The sequence below is a fragment of the Lepisosteus oculatus genome, chromosome 8 (genome assembly GCF_040954835.1).
Source record: "Lepisosteus oculatus isolate fLepOcu1 chromosome 8, fLepOcu1.hap2, whole genome shotgun sequence".
Taxonomy (NCBI): Eukaryota; Metazoa; Chordata; class Actinopteri; order Semionotiformes; family Lepisosteidae; genus Lepisosteus; species Lepisosteus oculatus.
Window position 1 is genome coordinate 8,293,445 of NC_090703.1, and position 13,826 is coordinate 8,307,270.

Genomic DNA, 13,826 nt, shown 5'->3' on the forward strand with positions numbered 1-13,826 from the left:
GCAGAATTAAACAACATAGCTAACAAATGAGAAGAAAACCATAAAACCACAAAAGAAACTCAATACCAGTCCAAGAGTTACCTGAAAAGTGTCTGCATTAGGATATCGATTACATTTGTATAACATAAAAAAATGTGAACCTGTATCTCGCAGGATACTATTGCTCAGTCAGTTTTAGTTTAAAGTTTCAAACCATTTGATCCTAAGGTGCCAGTAATTTGAACCTGTTTTATAACCCCAGAAATGCACCGATACTGGATAGTCTTGAAAATTTAGGACCAAACAAATGTGCTTTTTTTCAACCAGAAATATATGGGCTATTACTGTGAAAATACTTTAAAAAATTAAATTTCAAATTTTTACATTTAAAGAATTAGTTTTAAATCCGCTTTTAGTCCTAAGGTAATGGCATACTGTGGGTAATATAGCCAATTTTACTGTTTTTAATTTGTTTAAGGTGTCCCTTTCAAAGGATCTTGAAATCTTGTTTAGCTCATCTTTTCATTTCTAATCAGTTTTATGAACCCATATCTGCTCTGGATTAAGTCTTAAAGCCGAGTTCTCAGCACCCCTCTCCCAGGAGCAGACCTGCGGAAAGGAACATTAAGAGCTTTAATATCTCCAACGATGGCTTCTCTCCACAAAGTGATCAATAAAAACCCTAGTGATGTTTTTTATCCACAAATGGAAATACCGAGCCAGCTGCGTCTTAATTCCTGCCTCAAAAAATATGATTTTGAATCTCCACTCTTTCCATGGCGATTCAATTACAACACAAATCAGTGCAGTTAAAAGTTGGCTAAGTATCCAACCAATTTGAAATGGCATATTTTGAGGTAAAAATATTGCAACTGCAGAATCATTTCAGTGATGAATAATTGCCCCCAGTCCCGCCCATGTAACTGAACCGATAAGGCAGATGAAAAGCACCTTCTGCTGACAAAGAGATACATCAAAACCCTGATATCCCTGAGGCACCTGGGGAATTCTGCTGCCTTTTTAAGATGAAACTTCTTTGCTTATTACAATATGGCTCAGAAACAGGGATTTGTGTTTCATTTCAAAGTTAAGCAGAGGAATATGCGGGTGTTCAGTGAACATGGGAGGAAGGGAGAAGAATGAGCTAAAAACCAAACCATGCCGATCAAATACACAAGTTCTCTTTGAACAGCCTCAAGAACAGAGTTTTTGGGAAGCTAGACTGGGTTATCTTTGAGTGGATCAAATTAGCTAGGCTCCAAAATGACACTGCACATTGCGTTTTTATGCGAACAGATGTATTTGGCGGGGGGCGGGGGAGAACACAAGTCTCCAATTAGGAGAAAAAATGATCATGACTGTCCTGTCCTTCAGATCACCGCAGGACAATGACTGAGAACTGAAAGAGGAGAAGGGCTGGAAAAACAATGCAAGTTGTCATGGCTACAACAATGGGATCCAGAGTGGACACTGCAGGCACACAGCTCTCTCTGAAGGTCTGGCTGTCTCCAGAAGTCTTTGTAAACAACGGTCACTGCTGGATCAATGGGCTTTTTCTAGATCACTTGTGCTCAAACAGTAGTACTTTGAAGAACTAAAGTGGGTCAATGGAGTGCAACTGAGAGACAGGAGTGAAGGAGGCCGTTCGGCTATGTTAAAGATTTACATCAGCTGCAGGAAATCGATAGTGTAAAACACAATTGTATGTGGAGACCGACTGTTTTTTAGCACAGTAATGGAAATCGCACTCAGGTGTGAAATGCACCAGAGACAGAATTCAGACTGCCAGCTCACACGCCTGCCTGGCCCACCCTGATCTCTCAGTCCCTCTGGAGTTTCCCGTGTCTGATCAGGAGGGTTGTCCAGGGAACAGGGAGCAGGGTCCTGCTGGTACAGAGCTCATCCTGCCCGCCCTGTATCTCTGCGAGACGCTGTGGACACGCTGAGCAAGCGTAACAGCATGCTTGTTGGCTGGTCACTCTGTGGAAATAGTTCCTCTACTCTCAGCACGGAGAGGTGTATTTCTACACAGCGATTCTGAGGACTTCTTAACGGGAAGGACAGCAACATTACTGTGGAACCACCACTGCTACTCGCTGACACTACAGGTTCCTCTTCTGCATCTCCAGCTAAAAGAACACAAATGTGCCCCACTTATGCGGAAAGCACACTCGACACGTTTTTCAGCGAATTACAATCACACAAAAAAAAACCCTCTCCAATGATCTTTTTGAAAGTTTTTTCCCCCTGTAATTTAAAGAAAATTGCATTTGCTTTATCACCATCTTGAGCAAAATGACTCTTGTACATGTAGGTGTATAACGCAAAAACACAGCTTTGAGTGTTCTGTTGCATAAAAGCAAAATAATCTGATGATGAGACAACCATTCTAAGTGTCGCTATTATAAAGAAATAACTACTCTGACATCCCCTCCATCTGCAATGAAAGACGTGGCAAATCAGTGAAATTTAAATGCTTTAAACATTCCATTTCCCAGATGTCAGCGATGCTTGAATAACTATTGTAATACTGCATGAAGAATAATACATAATTTATTCTCCCAGATTTATAATGATTCTCTGTGCGGCTGTAAATTAGATTCCCTATTTATATTCTTCACTGCTGCCTCACTCTGTGAAACCAACATGATCTGTGGAACAGACATAATTATATGTCATTTTCCATCAAAGGTTTAGCATCCAAATATTTCTCTAGTCAGATATTAAGATGTTAAACTTGTCTGACAGTTGGACCACCGATGTTAGAGCAAATACGATTTTCAAAGAAAATGTTTTACTCACCTACATGCAGCTCGGGTTAGAGAAATAGCTGAAAGACTTAACTTCCAGTTTTACAATGGGCCTAAATCTGAACCTTCAGACCATCGGTTATGAAATAAAGGGTTTAACAGTTTCATATGAAATGACATTGCTCAATTGAGCATGTGTATTGAGAAGTGAAAGAGAGAAAACGATCACCACAGTGGATATACAGTAGGATGAACAGGAAAGTCTGGTGCACAGGAACAAAAGGCAGCTTTTCAGTTCACCTGGCCTGTTGAGCTGCCAGCGGTTAATCAATTTTGCTGAGTCTTATTCAGCAGTTTCTTTGAAGGATGACTGAGAAACAGCTTCAAACACAAAGCTGGGCAGCTTGTTCCCCACGCCCATGGCTCTCTGCATACAACAGTCTGTCCTAGTTTCAGTCTGGGAAGAAACCCATCTCTGACCTCAGGTCCTCCGTCAGTGGTTGGAATTTATCTAGTCCTGTGGGTTGTTCCCTTCCCCAAACCATGAGATTTTTACATGCCAGCTGTAAATCAGACAACCTCCTCTTGTCTATTGTTGGAGACTAAAGGGGTGCAGTTCTGCACAAGATCTCAAGACTGTTTCTCCACTAGTGAAGTCTGAACAAGTTAGATCCTAATGCCATGAACATGCAGCTGTCTGGGTCTTGCTTCTGGGTCCTCTGATCGGCAGCTTGAATAGGGTACCACCATCGGCAAGCTGGGGAGACTTGTTGCGCTACACTATTTTATTCTGTTTCTGAAAGTTTAGAACCTATAAAAACTATTACTATTAATTATGTGCAACCTTCCAAAGCATGCCAGCTTCAATGAAAATGAACCCTAAAGAAGGTACTACTGGTAAATTGACTACAATCCTGATGGAATCCCGATGGAAGTGTCATTTTTTCTTTAAAAAATGAAAATAGGAGTCATAGCTAGCTTTATGAGTTAAAAGAGATTGATGAAATGCTCCCAAACATGTCACCACTAAACTGTCAGTACCACACAGTGAAAAATGTTATGTTCCCTGTAAGAAAACAAGCAACAGCAGGAACAGATTTTCATTTCAAAAACATATTTGTTGTTTTTTTTGTTTAACTGGCAAATATTTAATTTCAACTACAACTGACATGAAAGCATGATTCATAGATTTACACTTACTATTTGCCCACAATTACATATTCAATATATACATAAGTATTTCTGTACAATCTGTACACCAACAACTTTACAGCATTTTCGGTCCTGCTGCTTGTGAGTTTTTGTTACAAAAATAATTACACAGTAAAATAGATTTCTCAGTTACATCATTACTCTTATAATAATTATGCGGTTTCTTAAACACCAAAAATTAATACACTGCAGTGAGGAAAAGCTCAGTATTTCAGTTGAACCAAATCTTGAACTATTGATTGAAATCAACTAAAATTATATATTCAGGCCAAAACTGAAGCTGTTTTCATTTTAAAATTAAAAAAATGTAAGGCTGTGATGTAGTCTGGTTACACAGCTTCACTTACTGTAATGCAGTCTATATTCAAATGTGTGTTTAGTACATTCTCAAGATTCTTACTCTGACAGCAGTGAGAATTTAGTGAGCAAAATGTACTTGTCATTCAAACTGAGGTTCTTCATGCCCATAAACCTTCACTGGAGGACGGATATTCCATTTATATATCCACTAGAATTATTCATCAAACACCTAAACATTTCAACAGTTGCATGAAACCTTAGGTAATAAGGTATTTGTAGGGTTATAGTTTAGCCTTTTAGTGGTTCTAAGTAACTTAAATAATTTTAGCTGAATAACTGGTATTATGAAGATGCACAAGTGAAATTGGGATAATGTTCTCACTGCAGTGAAATGTGCAAGACAACAGAGAGGCAGGGCATGAGCTCTGATCCCACAGGGAATCCAGTATCTGCATCCATCCAGACAGGCTTCTAGCAGTATCTCTATGGAGGACAAGGGTGCACACAGCACCACACAGCCTGTTACACTGCTGTTTTTACCAGAAACAGTCACAATGGACTGATGCCAGTCAATCTATAAAATTCATAGCACAAGGTGGGCGATACAGTGTCATTTTTCTGCCCTGTCTAAACAAAACACCGCAGGGAAGCCCTTTGCTGTTTTTATCCGGGCTGCACATGATCGTCTTCCGCGGGCTGAAACACACCCGTTCATATCATTTCAATAACATTTCTTCACAGGAGGTTCAATTTCTTTTTGTGTCCTTTTCATGTTAAATATACATTATTCAAAACAGCAAAATGCAGAATGTTGAAGTTTCATACAGTGAAAGGTTGTTAATCACTCCTGCGTATTCGACTCCAGAATCCCTTCTCCTCGCTAATTAAACATGGCTGGGTTACTTACTAATTTATTTATTCTGCCGTTATCTTGATTAACACTGTCAGCACACAGTCTTTAAGATTCATGAGGAATTAATACTGCTCCTGCTTTGATCGTGGAGCCATGCCTTCCCATCCCATTTCCTTAAAAAAACAGTCCCTAAGGATTCAACTTCTGCTGCACTGGCTGTTATGAGATATGAAGTTTAATTCAAGTTATTCTAGACTATTTATTTCAAGTATGAGATCCTGACATTGGTGAGTGTAGCTGTACCCTCCTTTTCAGTCTCTTGAGATCCGGCCTCCAAATTCCCTTTAACATTCGCAGTCTGTGGAGTTCAGATTAAAGGTTCCTTTGGTTTCATGGTGCTCATTCCTTTGAGCTCAAGATCTACTGAGCTTTCCAAGCAGCAGAAGAGTATTACACATCCACAGAGAAGACAAAACGTCACTAATATCCATCTTCATCATCCACTTCATAGCCATAATCTGCAAAAGAAAAAGTGTAGGACTGACAGTTTCTCTAAACTCAGGTCCATAAACTCACTGGGACCCTGAATTACAATTCAGGATTTTCTCTTTGCCTGGCGATCTGTAACATGCTGTGTTATGACCTAGTGTTTTTTTAAACAATCACCAAAACAGCCATTTACGATTTCAAGAAGCCCTTCTCCATGCAAAGTTCAGTTTTTTCATTCTTTTACTTTAATGACCTGAAGTCTCCACTGTGTTTAAGATTATGGTGTAAAAGGCATCCTGGCTCTCCAGGACTAGAACCGCAGACCTTGCTACGGAGGTTCGTTTATTTTAATTTTTTGTTTCTCATTTTAAAAAAAATTAAATCTACACAATTATGCATGACAAAAAAAACATTCATCTGCATAAGTCTTCAGAGTCTCTTGCCATGTATAGTTGCCTTAAATTTGGTTAATTCTGTGCAGTTACACCCAACCCCGGTCCTGGAGAGCTGGTCTGTCTACTGGTTTTCAGTCCAGTTGGGCTCATCACGACCTCAATCAGCTAGTTATCGGCTTAACGGGACCAGTTTAACGCCTTCTACCAGCTAGGTACACCCGAGAAGCCTGCAGACGCACAAGACCGAGGCGGGACAGGAGAGCTTTTCTGTGCCAGAGTGACTCACCATTGGCCCCCATGAGCTCCAGGGCACTGACACAGGGCTCTTCCTCCTCCTCCTCCTCTTCCTCCACATCCTCCTCCGTGTACTGGACAGGGCCGCTCTCCACCACCACCGGTTGTGAGGGGTCAGAGGGCGCAGGGGGGTTGCTGCTACACGCAGTCTGGTGCAAAGAGCAGCAGAAACCATGTACATGTAACTTGTAGCGCTTATGTAACTGCTTGTAACTTGTAACTGCTCCAGGGGTGCCGTACAATGGCAGACCTTGCGCTCTGACCCCAGGCTCTCTCCCTGTCTGTGTCTCATGGAGAGCAAGCTGGGGTATGCGAAAAGACAATTCCTAATGCAAGAAATTGTAAAGGGTTAATAAAGTGATGTTATTATTGTTATTATTATTATTATTATTATTATACTCCTCCAGCCTCCGAGGGTCCCCCTTGGCAGCACAAAGAGGCAGAAGAGCCAACGACACACAACTGGTCTAGCAAAATACTTGCAAAAGACTGAACGCAGATGGTAGAGAACTGAAGAGCTGAGACTGGGGAATCTGGGAGGTGGTCCGCTACAACCCTAGCGCTGTAATTAATAACCCATAAAAAATATACCTGGCTGATTGATTATCCATCTAACTTCAGTATATACAAACACTGGCACTAGATGCTGGTATTTTTGTCATTGCCAAAAAAAAAAAATCACTGTTTAAGTAACCACATGTAGTGGGGAAACAAAGGTAGAGGAACTTTGCCAAAGTAATAAAACAAAATTCACGAAGCCTTTAAGCAGGATTATCCAAAAACTGTTCAATAATCCGATCCTCAGCGCACGCAGCTCGAGCCGGGTGCAATTTTATATAGCTTTCGCTGAATGCAGGAGTTCATCAGTACTGGAAAGTGCCAAAAACTCTCTACACCCAGCTGGGCTGCACATTTTTACATTTCTTGAAGTGAAATGATGTAATGAAAAGAAAGTAGACTTAATTAATTATCATGTAAAGAAAACTCTTAAACGTAATTATAGCATGACCTCCCTGTAATTATCAGGGCATTTTTCAGGCTGTCACAGTCGGCCAAATGAAGTCAGTGTTCATAATGAAGGATCAGGAAGTGTCTACCAAGATTTTCTTACAATCAATGTACATTTTATTACAGTTTGGGATTAGAAGTGTATTCAAAGTCATTTACCACAAACAAGGAAATAATTTCAAGCTTTTATATCTGAAAAGGGAAATGATTGTTAGGAAATTTTAATTAACTGATTAAAATACATTCTATGAAGTGTGCATTACTGGTAATGCAAATTGGGCAATTACATTGAGTGCAGCAATTTGAATCCAGCTTGAACTCCAGGTGAGTTTGACAAAAACCCACTGAAATTCAGCTATCAGACATCCTGATTCGTCTCCACCAGAACAAAAAAAGTAAAGGTTACATATTGTGCAGTTTTTTTTTTCTTTTAAATACTACCAAGCAACAAAGAAGCAGCTGTTTCTTTTTTTTGTTTCGTTCCTTGGGAGCATAAAGGCAAACTTATGTAACATGGAGCTGCTTTTCATTCAGCTCCAGCCAATCGGAGGTGAGAAGGTGTTGCCTAGCAACTGACTGATTGACCCCCCAGCTCATGGCAGTGTTTTCTTCCTGTTTGATCTGCTGTGAAGTCCCATTCATAACTGCCAGCTCCCCAGTGCAAATACACAGCAGAGGAGAGAAAAGACATTTTCCGCCCCCAACTGAATTAAAGAAAAGGCACTAAATCACTCCTTTTAACCTACATGTTGACAGAAATATAATTATGCTATTCACTTTGCAATTTAAGGTTAAAACAATGTATACGTAATATACTTTCACATAGTTAGGGTACCTTAATTATTTTTGTGCGTTTTACAGTTTCTTAATGAGAAAACTGCATTATTTTTAATAAAAACTGCTTTCCGCAAATAGCTTACCTTCATATTTCTCCAAAGTGTTTACCTTGATTTATTTACATTTAGATTTATTATAGAAGTTAAGACCAATATTGCTAGTCTGGTTCACATTTCAAATTTAGCACAAATTTCAATGCAGGCTCACCAGAATGGCATTAATTACTATTAACTACACGTTCACCACTTCACCTCCATCCTCACACCTCACTCCCCACCCTCTCTGATCTCCACTAACCCTCCCTTCTCCTCGTTCATCTCCTCGCTCTTGGGTCATAAACCTACCGAGTGTATTCGGGACACTCCACCCAGCCACCTTCCAGTCCACTTCCATCAAGGCCTCTTTCTCACAGAATGGTTTCTCTCTTCCTTTACAGAATCCTGCATTACACCTCTCTTTTAAAATAAGCCCACCCACAATCTTTCTTCCCTTGAAGATTCTATTCCACCCCTTCTCTCCCAAACCCTGAAATCCCACCTGCTAGCCCTGCACTCACTGTTTCACCCCCACCAGTCTTCATTTTGCTCGACGCACTCCTCTGGATGTGCTCTTTTCTCAGTTACCTATGCCCTTGTCATTCGTTTGTGCTTCTTCTTCTCTCTCATTCGTCTTCATCCACCTTAACCTCTCTTCTGCCTTTGACACTGGGGAGCGCACACGTTTGTGATCCTTCTTGTCAGCACTCACTGACCTGGCTATCTCTGGCACCACTTACACCTGGCTCTCCTCTGGCCTCAATGATCACACTCAATGGGACTCCTGGCAAGACTGCCTCACTCTCCCCTGGTGTCCCTTAAGGCTCTATGTTGGGTTCCCTGCTATTCTCTCTTTACAGCAGCTCTCTAGGTCCCCTGACATGCTTCCAAAACATTTTAATACCCCATTTGATGCAGATGATGCTCAAGTATTCTTATCTTTTTCTTCTTCAGATGCACTCCCACCAACGCAACTGATCCTCTCTAAGTCTGACCTTATTTACTACCCTTCCTCACCTTCCTGTTCTGTCAACCAAGATAATCATCTCGACTCCACCAGCCCCTCCCCCTCTCCCAAATCCTCCCTCTGTCTCCTATTTCCATCACATTTGTAACCAGCCCCACTCTTTCCATTTCTTACTGAGCAACATCCACAGGTTCCACCTTCTTTACTTATTCATCTACACAGCTTCTCGTTCAGGCCCTGGTGCTCCCTACCTGGACTACTCTACCTCCTACAACTAATTCAGAATTCTGCTGCTTGCCTAGACTCTTATCTCCCTTGTTTCACTCATGCCATGCTGTTACTTCACTCCCTCCATTAGCTCTCTGCAGGTGCACTCATCCATTTCAAAACACTCTTACCTACTGCTGTTGTAACCACTCAGACTGTTCTAGTCTCAAGTCCCTGATCTCTCCCTACACCTCCTCCCGCCTGCTCCTACTCCTCCTCTGTGTTCTTCCTCTCCGTTCTCCCACCTCCAGGGACTGCTCAGCCTTGTCACGGGATCGGCAGAGATGGAAAGAACGACCCGTCGAAATCAGAACTGCTCATTCCCCGACCGCCTTTCAGCAATCCCCTCAATACTTTTCGGAGGACACTGGTGATGCACTGACATGAGCTTTTACCACCAAACGATACTGCCAACTCTGCTCAACGGCATTCCTTATTTACTGCTCAACTGGGTTTCACTCTGCTTTGAACAGATACTGTATGTTTTTAAATGGATGACCATTTAACCAATAACTGGACTCACCGATGTTTTGTGTTTTTGTTCACATCCCAGTTTTCAGCTACAATTCCCACAGCTGCACACAGGGGAAACTGAGTGAGTGTAGAAATTTTATAGATCATCTTGATCTATAAAGCCCATCTTTCAGCCAGTTGTCTTTTCACATATCACAGGCTACACAACCCCGTACTGGAGGTTCATAGCCAACTGGAGGAAGTCTGTGCCTCACTGACAGTCACTGTGCCTTAGTGACAGGACCCAGACTCGAACTAATCATAGAGGTCAGCCTGCACCTGGGTAAGTGTCCTTACTGGCACTGCACTTCCAACAACACGCCTGCCTGACATGGTTATTTTTGTCATTTGTATTCTTTATTTTTTTCTTCTCCTGTATTTGAATTAATCTTTTTTTTGCATTTATGTGAAGTATTGTTGTACAGACTATAACTCATCCAGGATAATGGCATTTGCTAACCAGAGTAGTATTCCAAGGCTTAGATGAGTCAGTACTAAAACACACTGAGGCAGGCAGTAAGCATGTAGGATAAGGTTTGGGAGATAGCACTGTCCGTACGGTTACTAATCACGTGGCTCACTGTGCACAGTGTAAGTCATTATCATATTTGTAAGAGCTATAGGTCACTTTACAGTCATTGTACAGTAAACACCTTCTGTATAGTAATCTCCAGTTCCTCTCATTAAACGCCTCTTGTCATAACTGCTACATTACTGCAGGTCTGGAGCAGGGAGATGTCTAACCTTGATGCCAGTCAAGGAATGAAGGTGTCAAACTGTTAGCACAATTAAGACTGCAGTTTAGAAGGACTGTGGTTCACAATAGGCTACAAGGGACCTACCTGTTCAGTTGCACGTTTCTTGCATGGCTGAGCTGAAATCAACGGCTGTAACCTGGAAGATGAGAAAAAAAAACAATTATAGAGTAAGAACAATAGAAAACTGCAAGTGTTACACTTGATGCATTTAAATCGGTGATTTACACTTGAAAGGCTTGGGACTAGGTTAAAAAAAAATTTCTTCAACACTGAAAACCTATTCATTCTCGTGAAATGACTTCTGAGGCTAAATTGCCCTCCAGCATTGATAAACCACTTGCTGACAAAATTAATCTTTATAGAAATCTGCTTTTAAGAATTCTGCTTTTTCATACTCCAGCCTATTTTAAGAGTCAATTAATTTTCATGGAAAAAAAACTGTCAAGAAAATGGCCTAGATGCATTTTTGTCCTTGTCATGTCCTAAGTCAGTCTCTGCAGTAAGCATGTAGGATATCATTTCGCTCAGGGTTCTTTGAAGTCCAGCTGAGGGGTGTGTTTTCTGTTAAGTCAGTCCAACAATGTCTTTTCTGTAAAATGATAATGCCCACAGGCACAGTGGTGCTTTGGAATGAAAGAAAACAATAATACAAAAGGGTAATATCACTAAAGATGCATTAAATACACCTGAAACAGAGAAAGTGTTGACACTGGATATTCAGCAGAAGCATTGAAGTTATGCTATTTTTGCTTTGTTGTGGTGTATTTGAAAAAAAATACTGTTGGTTTTAATAAGCCCAGAGACAGACGGATATTCCACAGTGACCAAAACCAGTCCTGTGAATCTTGTATTGCCATGGAAAACAGTTTTAGAGATCCTATTGCATCAGGTTTCTCTGTCATAAACTAAACAGCTGTCAAAAGGACTCCTACCCACTGTCCTGCCTGACCAGGGAGACGGCATATCACCAGCAGCTCAGACTTAGGCATGAGTTTCTTACTCAGGCAATTCTACAGGAAACAACCACATCGTGTTTTACCAGCTTCTCTCGTTTTTAACTCGTTTCCAAAGTAAAAAAAGGCAGAGGCAGAAGGGGAAGTTCCTCACGGACCTATGATGTAGTAAACTGTTTGGATAGCTGCCCCCTGCATGCAAAGATAACCTGTATGTGAATTTACAATTCTGGCGCCTTCTGTCACAGATGAATCTAACAGACTACTAGGATTATCAGTTTCAGACTTACGCCTTCACCTCAACCTCTTCCCTCCAGAGGAACACATCCTTGACCCCGGTGAGCTTTGTTAATGGGACAATGGGCACAATTCAGATCGGATACGATAAGCCTTTTGCTTCCTTCCCATTTTCAATGTGAACAATGTTGGTCTTCTGGCTACAAAACCAAGTTGCAACCAACTATCAGAACATACAGTACATACCCCATTGCTTACTCAAGTATTGAAGCCTGTAGTGCTGTCGGGGAATTGTATGCTACAGCAATTTAAAAAAAAATCAATAGTAATCTACACACCAACAGAGAGTTCAGAGTAATTAAGGTTAATTACTGTTTTTTTCTAATCTACAGACGAAACTGTTAGAAGGACAATGTTGTTATTTTTGTTATAGTAAGAGACAATAAAAACATAAAAATTGAGTATTATTACCATTATTGTTGTATTTTAATGCCTTTAGTATATATACCAATTGAGCTGTGAAGTAAATACCATGGGAAGCACTGTTTTCAGCATTGTTGCCTCACAGTGCTGGGGCCCTGGGTTCAATTCCTGGGATGCTACCTGCATGGAGTTTACAGGCTCTCCCCATGTGAATCTGGGTTTCCTCTGGGTGCTCTGGTTCCACTTAATTAGCTTTTGGGAAAATTGGCCCTGGCGTGAGTGTGTGTGTGTGCCCGGAGAGGGAGTGGTGTCCCTTCCAGGGTGTGCCCTGCCTTGCACCTGCTGCCTGCCAGGCTAGGCTCCAGCTCCCCCATGACTCTGAACTGGAAGAAGCAGTCAGAAAATGGGTGGAGTACATACCACGTGGCTTCTCTATGCAAAATCCCAGAGATTAGAGAAGAGTGATTCATTTAAAACTAAATATAATCCCTGCAAAGAAGTGCTGAAATAATTTAAGATATTCAGGATCAGAGTAAAGATTTACGTTTTTGGCATCAGATCAATATCCCATCCACCCATTTTCAACAGCTGCTAGTCCAGTACTTTGGACATTAAAGATGGAGCCTAATCTGGAAGACACAGGGTACAAGGCAGGGATCACCCTTGAAGGGACACTAGTCCATTGCAGGCAGATTAATCTCTCTCTTGGGACACCTCTCATGTCTGCAAGGCATAAATATGTTGCATTGTCAGGCTACTTAGTTCAGATGTGACAAAATGTGGCTTCACAGTGATGATGGGGTTGTTGGAGTACTATGTAAGAAAAAGTAAAAAAAAACAACAAAACAAAACAGAGGGCTGACATTCTTTAAATCAGCATTTATCTCTAGACTCCTTGATATAATTTCCCTCGAGTCTTACTGTAAGTATTTCATACACTTGATATGAGAAAGTGCGCATAATTAATCTGCTTAGGTGGAGGGATGTGTTCAGCACACAGGCTTCTCCTCGCCTTTTGTCAAACCTCATTAAAAAATGTATCCAGTACTTACCATCTGGCAAGTCATGCTCACAGGGTGCTTTGTCATTAAAATACAGAAATGACTGGAGCAAAGCAGTCATGAATAATTCTATCCGTTTTCACTCTCTCCTTAAGAAAAAAAAAGGAATAAACACTTCTCTCAGAGAAACCATATGTTTTCTGAGAACTTATCAAAGCTAATATCCCAGCAAATACCAGTCTTCAGCTCTATATCTTACAGTATATCACCAAAGTTGTACATTTACATTTCTGCAGAAAACAGAATTTTATCATTTACCCTAATTGGGAATTCCAATGCACGACATACATTTTCAGTAGTCTACAAAAAATAAACATCTATTCCAAATTACACATACAGTACTGTAACACGATACAATTTAGTAATCTCCCAAATCTTCCAGTACTTCTTCCAAACGCAGCAGTAATTAATACTAATGGGCTTGTGATTTACAAAAAAACACGAACAAACACGTACAGTATCCTCTTAACACATAACGTACATACCTGTTGCGTG

The 13,826-nt window shown here is 40.9% G+C and overlaps 1 protein-coding gene across 1 annotated transcript in view; it reads right to left on the minus strand.

Annotated features, from left to right (window-relative positions):
* Window positions 1–3,845: 3,845 nt before the first annotated feature.
* The window catches only part of brf1b (BRF1 general transcription factor IIIB subunit b), a 75,017-nt gene continuing 65,036 nt past the window's right edge, over window positions 3,846–13,826 (minus strand). The window contains exons 17-19 of the mRNA XM_015350309.2: window positions 10,742–10,793; window positions 6,265–6,421; window positions 3,846–5,612 (exon numbers count right to left, since the gene is read on the minus strand). Coding sequence (XP_015205795.1) covers window positions 5,575–5,612; window positions 6,265–6,421; window positions 10,742–10,793 — 247 coding nt within the window. The 3' untranslated portion in view covers window positions 3,846–5,574. The remainder of the gene's footprint in view (window positions 5,613–6,264; window positions 6,422–10,741; window positions 10,794–13,826) is intronic.